The 14363-nt window shown below is 43.0% G+C and overlaps 1 protein-coding gene across 2 annotated transcripts in view; it reads right to left on the reverse strand.

Annotated features, from left to right (window-relative positions):
- vwa8 (von Willebrand factor A domain containing 8) overlaps nt 1-14363 on the reverse strand; it is a 402749-nt gene that overhangs the window by 301104 nt on the left and 87282 nt on the right. For both annotated transcript variants that reach the window (XM_068040239.1, XM_068040240.1), the window contains one exon: nt 703-870. In XM_068040239.1, coding sequence (XP_067896340.1) covers nt 703-870 — 168 coding nt within the window. The remainder of the gene's footprint in view (nt 1-702; nt 871-14363) is intronic.

Here is a 14363-nt window from a genome sequence, read left to right on the forward strand (position 1 = left end):
AGGGGACATAACCTTAAAGTTAGAGCGAGGATGTTCGGGGGGTGATGTTATGAAGCATTTCCTCACACAAAGACTAGTGGAAATCTGGAACACTCTCCCCCAAAAGGCTGAGAGTTAACCGAAAATTTCAAATCTGAGATTGGTAGAATTTTGTTAGGTAAGGGTATTAAGGGATATGGAACCAAGGCAGGTAGGTGGAATTAAGATACAGATCCGCCATGATCTGACTGAATGGCAGAACAAGCTCCAGAGACTGAGTGGTCTGCTCCTATTCCTGTTCCTAACCTCCCTTCACATTCTCCTCCCAGCGGGGTTGCCTTGAGAAGGAGCGAGGTAGATGCTAAACACCATGCAAGCTCACCAAAGAGAAGGCCCGAGGCAAGGAACATAAGTGCCACACGTGCATTTCATTTTTAGATTGAAAAAACAAGAGTTGCACTTCAGTGCAGAGAGCTTCTTTGAACAACACCATATTGAATTAGCAGATGAAGGGTGGGAAATGTATGGCACTTCGGGCAAAGTAGATTAGAATGGATGGCATGGTGTTTATTGGGCCATTTCACGCCTAATAATTTTGGAGTAACTTTCACTTTGGAGCTGGCAGTATGTTTGGTCATACGAGAGCCGAAAAACTTTATTTTGGGGGTGGGACCAAACTAAGGACACAATATTTTGAGATTAAGTGAATTAAGTCCCACTTACCTTCAGCAGTTTGTCATAGCGGTCTGCAGACATAAGGAACCGACCATCTTCCAGCTGCATCTCTCGGTTTTCTAGCAGATTGTTTAATACGGGTAAAACATTGCGCTCGGCTTTCTCCAGTCCTTCCAGCACTAATATCCTGCCTTCAGTTGCGGCTCGAACAGCACACTTTCCAAGAGCAAAACAAAATGAAGCTATTCAACACAGGGACCAGGTAGCAGAAAGTAACCAATAATCTTAACATAGCACAACCAGTTGGAAATAAAATACAACTCTTGTACCCAAAACATGCACTATGCAGCAGTATCACAACCTCGCAAGAACTATATACCCATTCTTTCTGATGACGACAACTATACAAACGTTTAATAGCCATCCTTTTGCATCCAGCCTTCAGCATCATTTGGAGGATTTTTATGAATTAGGACATTATGTTCTTAAGGTGTACTACATGTTAGAATGGTGAGAATGTGCAACTTACTACCACATTGAGTAGTTGAGGGAAATAGCACTTAATGAGAGGCTGAATAAGTAAATGAGGGAGAAAGAAATAGAAGGATATGTTGATACAGTTAGATAGAGTAGGATGGCAGGAGGCTCATGTGGAGCATCAATACCAGCATTGGCCTACTGGGCCGAATGGCTGGTTTCAATGCTGTACATTCTATATAATATTAATCAATTGAAATAATATAACATTTATTCCCTGGAATATCATTTTATTCGCACAGCATGATGTCCTGTTATGGAATTTTCTAGACTGTGTGCAACATATTTCATTTCTCTTCCAATCTTCTCTCTTTACCCCTCCTTTTAATAGGTTCCAGGCAGAAACTGTCCAGCAAGTTGTCCAGGTGGCAATTCGCTGTGAGTGGTTACAAAGAGTGAATGCATCAGGAGGCTGGTCCACAATGGAGAAGAGCTGCCATTGGCCAACCCTGTTATTCCCCAATGAATTGCAACACAAGTCGAGCTACAGCAAACAGGAACGAGAAGCCAAATTTAACCCCACTATTGCAAATGTAACCCCACTATTTAAGAAGGGAGCAAGAGAGAAAATGGGAAACTACAGATGCTAGTTTGACGTCAGTAGTAGGGAAAATGTTAGAATCTATTATAAAGGATGTGATAACTAGACATTTAGAAAATAATATGATTGGGCAGCGTCAACATGGATTTATGAAAGGGAAATTATGTTTGACAAACCTGTTGGAGTTTTTTGAGAATGTTACTTATAGCATAGATAAAGAACCACCAGTGGATGTGATGTATTTGGATTTTCAGAAGGCTTTTGATAAGGTCCCACACAGTAGATTAGTAAACAAAATTAGAGCACACTGAATTGAGGGTAATATACTGCAGTGGATTGAGAATTGGTTAACAGACTGAAAACAGAGAGTTGGAATAAACGGGTCATTCTCAGAATGGCATCTGTCACTAGTGGGGTACTGCAAGGATCAGTGCTGGGGCCACAGCTTTTCACAATCTATATAAATGATTTGGATATGGGGACCAATTGTAATATTTCCAAATTTGCTGATGACACAAAAGTGGGTGGCACTGCGTGTTGTGAGGAGGATGCAAGGAGGCTTCAAGGGGGTTTGGACAGGCTAAGTGCAAGGATAAAGAACATGGCAGATGGAATATAATGTGAATAAGTGTGAAATTATCCAATTTGGGGAAAAAAAGACAAAGACAGTATTTCTTAAATGGTGAGAGGTTGGGAAGTGCTGATGTCCAAAGGGACCTGGGTGTCCTTGTTCATGAGTCACTAAAAACTAGCATGCAGGTACAACAAGCAATTAGGAAGGCAAATGGTTTGTTGGCCTTCATCACAAGTGGTTTTGCATACAGGAATAAAGATGTCTTGCTGTAATTGTATAGAGCCTTGGTGAGGCCGCACCTGGAGTATTGTGTACAGTTTTGGTCTCCTTATCTAAAGGAAGGACATACTTGCCATAGAGGGAGTGCAACGGAGATTCACCAGACTAATCCCTGGGATGGCGGGATTGCCTTGAGCAGAGATTGAGGAAACTGGGCCTGTATTCTTTAGAGTTTCGAAAAATGAGAGGTGACATCATTGAAACTTACAAAATTCTTAAAGGGTGTGACAGGGTAGATGTGAATAGGATGTTTCCCCTGATTGGTGAGTCTAGAACAAGGAGTTATCATATCAGAATAAGGGATAGGCCAATTAAAACTGAGATGAGAAGGAATTTCTTCACTCAGAGGGTGCTGAATCTTTGGAATTCTCTACCCCAGACAGCTGTGGAGGCTCAATCATTCAGCATATTGAAGACAGAAATCAATAGCTATCTAGATACTAATGACATCAAGGGATAATGCGGGAAAGTGGCGTGGAGGTCGATGATCAGTCATGATCTAATTGAATGGTGGAGCAGGCTCGATGCATTGAATGGCCTACTCCTGCTCCTGTGTTCCAAAGTCTGGGTAATTTTGCTTCTAGGTCCAGGACATTAAAGCCAACTATAGCAACCCACCAGTCACTCCAACAACTGTCACACCCCAACAGTCACTCCAACAACTGTCGCACCCCAACAGTCACTCCAACAACTGTCGCACCCCAACAGTCACTCCAACAACTGTCGCATCCCAACAGTCACTCCAACAACTGTCGCACCCCAACAGTCACTCCAACAACTGCCGCACCCCAACAATCACTCCAACAACTGTCGCACCCCAACAGTCACTCCAACAACTGTCGCACCCCAACAGTCACTCCAACAACTGTCGCATCCCAACAGTCACTCCAACAACTGTCGCACCCTAACAGTCACTCCAACAACTGCCGCACCCCAACAATCACTCCAACAACTGTCGCATCCCAACAGTCATTCCAACAACTTTCGCACCCCAACAGTCATTCCAACAACTGTCACATCCCAACAGTCATTCCAACAACTGTCGCACCCCAACAGTCACTCCAACAACTGTCGCATCCCAACAGTCACTCCAACAACTGTCGCACCCCAACAGTCACTCCAACAACTGTCGCACCCCAACAGTCACTCCAACAACTGCCGCACCCCAACAATCACTCCAACAACTGTCGCATCCCAGTCATTCCAACAACTTTCGCACCCCAACAGTCATTCCAACAACTGTCACATCCCAACAGTCATTCCAACAACTGTCGCACCCCAACAGTCACTCCAACAACTGTCGCACCCCAACAGTCACTCCAACAACAGTCGCACCCCAACAATCACTCCAACAACTGTCGCACCCCAACAGTCACTCCAACAACTGTCGCATCCCAACAGTCATTCCAACAACTTTCGCACCCCAACAGTCATTCCAACAACTATCACATCCCAACAGTCATTCCAACAACTGTCGCACCCCAACAGTCACTCCAACAACTGTCGCATCCCAACAGTCACTCCAACAACTGTCGCACCCCAACAGTCACTCCAACAACTGTCGCACCCCAACAGTCACTCCAACAACTGCCGCACCCCAACAATCACTCCAACAACTGTCGCATCCCAGTCATTCCAACAACTTTCGCACCCCAACAGTCATTCCAACAACTGTCACATCCCAACAGTCATTCCAACAACTGTCGCACCCCAACAGTCACTCCAACAACTGTCGCACCCCAACAGTCACTCCAACAACAGTCGCACCCCAACAATCACTCCAACAACTGTCGCACCCCAACAGTCACTCCAACAACTTTCGCACCCCAACAGTCATTCCAACAACTGTCACACCCCAACAGTCACTCCAACAACCTGAATTCCCAATTGCCATAATCTAAGCATGTTCAGTGTGTCGAATCTAAGCATAAATCAAAATGATCTTCTCATGCAAATGTGCCTTTCCACAGCAATGGGACTTTTTACATTTCAATTTCAAACCAAGTTGCAGGAAGATTTTTAAAACTTGTTAGGTAAAATTTTATAGGTAAACTGTTTTCAAGATCTTATAGTCTACTTGACAGAGATTAGGGACAGAGACAGAAGGGAATGAATAGAGCACCTCTGCTTTGTTTATACCAAAAATTCCAAAAGGATTCTTGTTACAGAAATGTTTATTCATTTTCCCACTGTCAAATTCAATGGATGCCTTTGCTCAGGCTTTAAAAGTACTTATGAATTTATGTTTCCAAATTATTTAAAAGAAGTTGGAAGAATAATTTTAGAATCTCAAAATTTCACAATAAAACTATTAAACAATTGCTTCAGAGAAAGATGGGGGTGGCTGGGGAGGGGGGTAGAGAAAGGATGATTAGAGTTATCAACAGAGAAGTTTTAAAATACGTTGAATTAGTTAACATTAAATTAATATTTTCAGTTTAAATTCTTTTTGAAGCTCAGACAGCATTGGTACAGCAGTTGTAGTTTCTCGTTCATCATAGACAGCAATCATACATTCTAGTTTTATCAAATATAGTTCAACCCAGGTCACACTTTGCCCCTCTTCCTCTTCCTATTACATCCTATTGAGGAATGTAAAAGAACATTTAGTTTCTTGCTGCCTTACCCAACAGATGTTGCATCAATTAAACAAAAAAGCCAAATCATTCCTTTACTTTCAACACACGCTCCTTAACAAATGATCCAGGCCAGTTAGAGTTGTTACCTACCATACAGCATTTGTCTTTGCAATGTTCATTGCCTTTCTGGCCATTTAGTAAGGCCCTACGTGTATAGTTGAATGTACAATCACCCAGTAATACCTATCCAGAATCAAATGGCATTACTGGCATGTGTAGCTGCCTTCCTCAATGTATCCCATAGTTGCCTTACTGAAGAAAAGGGAAGGTCGGCTTGCATTTATGAGGGCGGCACAGTGGCGAGCACCGCAGCCTCACAGCTCCAGGGACCCGGGTTCAATTCTGGGTACTGCCTGTGCGGAGTTTGCAAGTTCTCCCTGTGTCTGCGTGGGTTTCCTCCGGGTGCTCCGGTTTCCTCCCACATGCCAAAGACTTGCAGGTTGATAGGTTAATTGGCCATTATAAATTGCCCCTAGTATAGGTAGGTGGTAGGGAAATATATAGGGACAGGTGGGGATGTGATAGGAATATGGGATTAGTGTAGGATTAGTATAAATGGGTGGTTGATGGTCGGCACAGACTCGGTGGGCCGAAGGGCCTGTTTCAGTGCTGTATCTCTAAACTTAAACTAAACTAAACTTTTCACAACCTCAAGACATCCCAAAGTGCTTTACAACCAATGAAGTACTTGTGAAGTGCAGACACTGTAGTAATGTAGGAAATGCAGCAGCCAATTTATGCACATCAAGCTCCCACAAAAAACAATGTGATAATAACCAAATAATTTTTTTTTAGGTATGTTAGTTGAGGGATAAATGTTCGTTGAGGATAAATGTCAGCTGAGGGATAAATGTCAGCTCGGACACCAGATTGAACATCACTGCTTTTGTTCAAAATAGTGACATGGTATCCTTCATGTTCACCAGAGAGGGCAGACAGGACCTCGGATTAACACCTCATCAGAAAGCAGCACCTCAGACAGTACAGCACTCCCTCAGTACTGCACCAGAGCTTCAGCCGAGATTTTGTGCCAAAGTTTCTGGAGTGGGTCTTGAACCCATAATCTTCTGACTGAAAGGCAAGAATGCTACAATGCTGACACTCAATACTGAAGTATTTCCCAAGTGTTTAATACATGGAGGACACACATATCCACTGATAAGTCTACAAGGAGTACAATTATAAAGAAATATACATTTAGTAGGGCATTTAGAGGGATTAGGCATTGAAAGAGTTAAATAACTCAAGCTTCAGCCAGAACTGCTGTCCCTTTAGATACATCGCTTTTTGACTAATTGCTGCAGGCACAGGATAACTCACAGCTCGAAGTAGCATAAAAGCTGCAAAACCCTGCATGAGGGACCATGAAACAAAAGTTGGTGATTGGTGGAGATTTGCTGAAAAAGGCGGAGAGGAAGAGGAAATGGAAGTGCACATAAGGGAGTAAGTGAGGAGAGAATTTTGTAGACGACTGAAGAGACAGCCCGAGGCAAGAGTAGAAGGAACGAGAAAGAGCATCATGGCTTCTATCCAAAGGACAAGGGAGCAATTTAATTTTCAATTGTACTTGAAATGCTACTGTTTAAATGTATTAATTCTTGCTTATGTCAAATAAAGTCATAACTATTACCAATACGGTGTTAGCATGGAACAATGGAAAAAAATCAAAATTGACTTCCCAGTACGACCTTTCAAAGAGAATTCACTGTAAGTCTTCATTTAGGATATTTTTCTTTGCACTCATCCAAATACATTATGTCATGGAACTGTTTTTTTTCCTCCTTTGTTTAAAAACAGTTTGCCTTTAAAAACTAAAGAGCACAGTGTGTCAGCAGTTGCACCTGTTTACTAGGCAACAGCAGGAGAGAGAGGAGGTCAAATGTTGTACTGTAACTTTTGAATGTGTGTAAAAGACTGGCTATAACCAGTTTGAACTGGAGATCTGCAAAGCATGCTCTCCACTGAAGGAAGAATTTTGTCTGTCTTAGCAGAAAAACTACATTGAACTACAGGCTGTATTATTGCCTAAGGAGAGAAAACCCCCGGAAAAGAACATTTGTATTGCTGGAAGTAACAAATTCCTTTTTTACTTCCAAACACTAAGAAGTCTTTACTTCAGGATTGACTCTCCGTTGCCTGTTTGTGTTTACTGGAATTCTCAGTAAAGTTTCAACAGAAAGACTACCAATTTTAAAATCCAAATAGACCTGTTGCTATACTCCTTGTTAAAAGAACTGTGACATCTGCTGCAACCAAAGTGCTTTGAACACCTATCCTTTAAAACTGTTCGTCGAATTCGCCTGGAGACTTTGAGTGGCATCTGATTATTCTACGTTGGGACATCTCACCAACCGGGAATGTCATCAGGGCGTACAACCCAGCTACTTATTCATTCCTAAGAAACATCATTTTTAAACCGGATAACTGCTGTTTTTTTTAATGTATGTGTGTGTGCATTAGGGTTAAGAGAAATAAGAAGTTATAAAGTCTTTTCAACATAATTTATCTCAATAGTGCTCAAGATTTAGTTTATTACTAAATAGTTAATTTGTTGTTTAAAGATACCTAGTTTGGTCTACTTTATTCTGGGGCCTTAATAAAGTGTTTAATTTGGCTAATTTTCATAAGTGGGAAAACTTTAATAATATGCTGTGTAGTAATGGGACTGAATTGACAATGCATTACTCCCACCTCGGTCGTAACAATTACGACATCTTTTATTAGAGTTTGTAAAAATGTATTGAAAGTGTTTCAGCCCATTTGTCCTCTTTTGCCACAGATATGCTTTCTAACATAAATCCTTGAACACATTGATCCTTGAAGTCATGATGAAAAGAGTGTAGTTTCTGGAAATGTTATTCAGGTCCTTGTGAAGGACAATTTGTTTTATAAACTCTGACTTTTAGTACCGAAATGTTTCTAAGATTTCTTTTTGCAATTTCCGTTGTAGCTTCTAGTTCACCACAGGCAGTGAGCAGAGTTGTACTCTGATTTAAGCTCATTATCTGCTCAGTTTGAAGTGTATCACTCTGAGCCTCTCTTTACAAAGAACCTCTGGTTTAGTAACAAGGAATTTAAGAAGGGACAGAAAGTACAAGATTCAAATGTTTACCCACCATAGCTCTTCAAATGGATATGTCTATTAATTCTCCTTTCTCTATCTGATCAAGGCCCTCATTGTGGTCAAACCTAGAGTCATTGTCTGATTAAAACACTCAAAAGCACCCTATGCTGCCTCACAAAAGTGCTCAGTTTGTAAAAGAAAGTTAAATACCCATCTATGTTTTCTCATTTCCTGATTTCCCTATACTACATAGGAAACTTGAGAATAAAATCTGGGCTAATGTTCCTTCTGCACTGCCAGAGGTGTCGTTTTTCAGATGAGATATGAAACAAAGTCCCGTCTGTCTGTCCTCTCAGGTGGCACAAAAGACCCCAGAACACTATTTCAAAGGAGAGAAGGCTATGTCCCTGGCCAATATTTATCATTCAACTAACAGCATTGAAACAGATTACCTGGTCATTATCATATTGCTGTTGGGGGAGCCTGCTTCTGGACATCAAAAAATACCTCATGGCAGTAAAACGGTTTGGGACATCCTAAGATTGTGATAGATGATATACAAATGCAAGTCTTTCCTTCTTTCATGAAACAATGACAGGCACATAATCCTAGGCCTTCAGCAAGTTTCTACGTAGCACTGTAGCCTATGAGTCAGAAGATTGTGGGTTCAAGTCCCACTCCAGGACTTGCACACAAAGGAAACTAAGCCGACACTTCCAGTGCAATGCTGAGAGAGTGCTACATTGTCAGAAGTGTTGTCTTTTGGACGAGACGTTAGACCGAGGTCCCATCTGCCCTCTCAGATGGACATAAAAGATCCCATTGCAAAATTTTTAAGAGGAGCAGCTGAGTTATCTTCAGTGTTCTGGCCAATATTTATTCCTCAATCAACAGCACAAAAACATATTATCTGGTCATGACCATATAGCTGTTTGTGGAGTCTTGCTGTGCACAAATTGGTTGCCATGTTTCCCACACTGCAAGAGTGACAGCACTTTAAAAGTACTTCACTGGCTGTAAAGTGCTTTGGGACATCCGGTGATCGTGTAAAGTGCTTTCTAAATGCAAGTTTTTCTTTTTTAAACTGGCAATTGGCAGCGGCACAATTGTGACCAGCTTTCAGCCAATTTTTCTGCCTCCCAAACATTGATGGGGAAACATCAGATAGCCACTCTACATCTTCACACAAGATCTGATGGGCTCAAATCAGCAACTAGGTGGTATGTGCAGCCAAGATGCAAATCTATGCCCCATCACTTCATAGTGACAAACATTCAAGCTCCCAATCTAAGCCACACATTCAAGCCCTGCTATGCAACGCAAACAAGAAATAGCAGCAGATAAAAATCATCAGCAAGGCAATAATGGGAGTTTGAAACAGGCAAGAGGGATGCCACTAGGATATTATAGGGTAGCTAATTATCAAGCTTACTTCTTAGTAACTGATTGCATTACTTTATTCATTACTCATCCAAGACGAATTGGTCAGTAAGTTATAAAAACAGAAAATGCTGGAAATATTCAGGTCAGGCAGCATCTGTGGAGAGGGAAACAGAGTTAAGGTTTCAGGTCAATGATCTTTCATCAGAACTGGGAAAAGTTAGAGATGTAGCAGGTTTTAAGCAATTGAAAGAGGGGAGAGTGGAAAAAAGAAACAAAGGGAATGTGCGCGATAGGGAAGACAGGAGAGATCACCCCCAACAACCTCTCCCTTTCCCACAGCACCTTTCCATGAAAGTGCAGGAGATGCAACACCTGCCCTTTTACCTCCTTCCTCCTCACCATCCAAGGCCCCAAACACTCCTTCCAAGTGAAACTACGATTTACATATACTTCTTTCAATTTATGTGTACTGTATTTGCTGCTCACAATGCGGTCTGCTCTACACTGGGGAGACCAAATGCAGATTGGGCGACTGCAAGCCTGGCCCCAAGCTTTCGGGCACCTGTCATTTTAATTCTCCACCTTACTCCCACTCTGACCTCAGCTTCCTGCAGTGTTCCAAGTAAGCTCAATGTAAGCTTGAGAAACAGCACCTCATCTTTCAATTAGACACTTTACAGCTTTCAGACTCAACAATGAATTCAGCAAATTCAGACCGCAATCTTTGCTCCCATTTTGTTTCCTTTTTCTTTGCTGGTTTTGGTTTTACTCTCTTGTTTTTGCTTTCGGACAGCAGCTGCTCATCATTTTGCCATTCACACCTCCCCGAGATCCATCTTTTGTTTCTTTACTAGTCCCATTCCCACTCCCTTTGGCCTTGCACCATCAACCCTTTTGTCATTTATCTCTCCTGTCTTCCACCATATCACAGACATTCTCTTTTTTTCCCATCCTTCCCCCTCTCACTTGCTTAAAACCTATTACATCTCTAATTTTTCCAGTTCTGATGAAAGGTCATCGGCCTGAAACATTAATCTTTTCTCTCTCCACCGATGCTGCCTGACCTGAACATTTGCAGCATTTTCTGTTTTTACTGCAGATTTCCAGCATCTGCAGTATTTTGCTTTTGGGCAAGTAAGTTACTTAGGTCTGCTTTGTCACCTTGTGTGTTGACATTACAACAGTGACTACACTTCAATAAGTTTTTCATTGGCTGTAAAATGCTTTGGGGTGCCGAGGTTGCAAAAGGCACTGTATAAATGCAAGTTCTTTCTTTCTAAAGAGTACTTATAACATTAAATCTTGCACAATTCCCAAAAAGTGAGGTGACCCGCAGTGACACATTTTTGCTTTTCTCTTTTTCTGCCCACACATTTTACTACCATTGCGTGTTTGCTAACACAGCCCATATCAGGGAAAGTAAACTAAAACTTTCGTTAGAACTATTATGTACAGCACAAGTAGGAGAAATTACCTGACTGAGAGGGCTCCTACATGTGCTCCAAAGAGCTTTTCTTGAACAGTCATCCATGGTGTGTGCAGATTGAAAAATTGAGGGATAATCTATTCCCTATCTTATCAGGTTGTATTTTTTGTTTAACGTATCAGTAACTGATCATCTCATTCCCATGTCAAAATTTTATTTTATTTTATTTAGAGATACAGCACTGAAACAGGCCCTTTGGCCCACCGAGTCTGTGCCGACCATCAACCACCCATTTATACTAATCCTACACTAATCCCATATTTGTAGGCTTTTCCAACATAAATGTGATTTTGTCCATAAGATGGGGCTATTGTTTCAATGAGCAGCAGTCAGAAATTTCAAATGAGATAATTGCAGGAGTTTGGCATGAAAACATTCTTCTTTGGCCTCCTTGTCTCAAGAGACAATGGGTAAGCGCCTGGAGGTGGTCAGTGGTTTGTGCAGCAGCGCCTGGAGTGGCTATAAAGGCCAATTCTAGAGTGACAGACTCTTCCACAGGTGCTCCAGATAAAATTGGTTGTCGGGGCAGTTACACAGTTGGTTCTCTCCTTGAGCTTCTGTCTTTTTTCCTGCCAACTGCTAAGTCTCTTCGACTCGCCACGCTTTAGCCCCGCCTTTATGGTTGCCCGCCAGCTCTGATGATCACTGGCAACTGACTCCCACGACTTGTGATCAATGTCACAGGACTTCATGTCGCGTTTGCAGACATCTTTAAAGCGGAGCCATGGACGGCCGGTGGGTCTGATACCAGTGCCGAGCTCGCAGTACAATGTGTCCTTGGGGATCCTGCCACCTTCCATGCGGTTCACATGGCCAAGCCATCTCAGGCGCCGCTGGCTTAGTAGGGTGTATATACTGGGGATGTTGGCCGCCTCGAGGACTTCAGTGTTGCCACCTGATGCCAAGGATTCTCTGGAGGCAGCGAAGATGGAACGAATTGAGACGTCGCTCTTGGCTGACGTCCGTTGTCCAGGCCTCGCTGCCGTAGAGATAATTGCAGGAGTTTGGCATGAAAACATATTCACACATGCCAAATGGAAAATATCAATTTCGTCATATGGAACTTGCCCGAGACTTTCTACTGGGCATTATTTACAAATAACTTTTAAAAAGCAGAACAGAGCAGTAAAGATGGCCACACACAATTTGCATACGAGAAGCCAAAGGCCGGCTGGGAGACAGAAGTGATTACCCAGTCTAGCCAGAACAATTGGGGTCCTCCCTAATTCAATTACCTAGAATGGTTTTGTCAATGTTGGTCGTCAAAAGCCATCAACGCCCATTGACTTTGAAAGAGCCAAACCCCCCCTACCAAGTATGTTTGCACGGCTTGAGAGAAGAACTTCGAATTTCAAAAAAAAACCTTCTGGAAACTTCTGTTTCAAACAAAGAGGTGGTCACATGACATGCCTGCCTGTGTAGCTCAGAGTGTGAACTTTGCCTGAGAAAGCAGACAGTAACTGAACTCTAAGGAAGAAAGCACCTTTCTCTCTCTCTCTTCCTCTCCAGCAAAGTCCCAGGGGAGCCTCGGCTGCAGATAAACCTCAAATCTACAGATCCTCACTGTCAGCATAGGAGGACAGATAAAGCATCTCTTCAGTCTTCTGGAACCAGAGAAGCAAGCCCAAATTGTGCACATGGCCCAGCGAGGACTTCAAGACTTCAACTAAGGACACTGGGACTACACTTCCATCTTTAAATTCCACTTTTATTAAGGACTCTACTCCAACCTCCCAAATCTGTTTTCCCCTCTGTATCTATTTGTGTGTGTGCGCCTCTCGCATGAATGTGAGCGTGCATGCGTCGCGTATTTTAGTAATTTAATCAGTTTAGAGTGATAAGGTTAATAAACCTACATCTTTCTTGTTTAAACTCAAGAAAACCTGTCTGATTGCTTCATTTGTGATTATATTCAAGGAACAGTGAGCAAGTGCTCACTGAGCTCGTAAGCTAAATCCTTTTTCCTTTTTTTTTCCTTTTTGGCCTCCTTGTCTCGAAAGACAATGGGTAAGCGCCTGGAGGTGGTCAGTGGTTTGTGGAGCAGCATCTGGAGTGGCTATAAAGGCCAATTCTAGAGTGACAGACTCTTCCACAGGTGCTACAGATAAAGTTGATTGCCGGGGCTGTTACACGGTTGGCTCTCTCTTTACACTTCTGTCTCTTTTCCTGCCAACTGCTGAGTCTCTTCGACTCACCTCTCTTCAGCCCCGCCTTTATAGCTGCCCGCCAGCTCTGGCGATCACTGGCAACTGACTCCCACGATTTGTGATCAATGTCACAGGACTTCATGTCGCGTTAGCAAACATCTTTAAAGCGGAGACATGGACGACTGGTGGGTCTGATACCAGTGACGAGCTCACTGTACAATACGTCCTCGGGGATCCTGCCATCTTCCATGTGGCTCACATGGCCAAGCCATCTCAAGCGCTACTGGCTCAGTAGGGTATACATGCTGGGGATGTTGGCTGCCTCAAGGACTTCTGCATTGGAAACATGGTCCTGCCACCTGATGCCAAGGATTCTCCGGAGACAGCGAAGATGGAATGAGTTGAGACGTCGCTCTTGGCTGACATACGTTGTCCAGGCCTCGCTGCCGTAGAGCAAGGTATTGAGAACACAGGCTTAAAACACTCGGATTTTTGTTTTCCGTATCAGTGCGCCATTTTCCCACACTCTCTTGGCCTGTCTGGACATAGCAGCGGACGCCTTTCCCATGCGCTTGTTAATTTCTGCATCGAGAGACAGGTTGCTGGTGATGGTTGAGCCCAGGTAGGTGAACTCTTGAACCACTTCCAGAGTGTGGTTGCCGATATTGATGGATGGAGCATTTCTGACGTCCTGTCCCATGATGTTCGTTTTCTTGAAACTGAAGTTTAGGCCAAATTCGTTGCAGGCAGCCGCAATCCTGTCGATGAGTCGCTGCAGACACTCTTCTGTGTGGGATGTTAATGCAGCAGCGCCAGCAAAGAGGAGTTCCCTGATGAGGACTTTCCATACTTTGGTCTTCGCCCTAAGACGGGCAAAGTTGAACAACCTGCCATCTGATCTTGTGTGGAGGAAAATTCCTTCTTCTGAAGACTTGAACGCGTGAGAGAGCAGCAGTGAGAAGATGATCCCAAACAGTGTAGGTGCGAGAACACAGCCCTGTTTCACACCACTCAGGATGGGGAATGAGTCTGATGAGGCACCATTATGCTGAATTGTGC

This window comes from Heterodontus francisci, chromosome 10, assembly GCF_036365525.1.
Source record: "Heterodontus francisci isolate sHetFra1 chromosome 10, sHetFra1.hap1, whole genome shotgun sequence".
Classification (NCBI taxonomy): Eukaryota; Metazoa; Chordata; class Chondrichthyes; order Heterodontiformes; family Heterodontidae; genus Heterodontus; species Heterodontus francisci.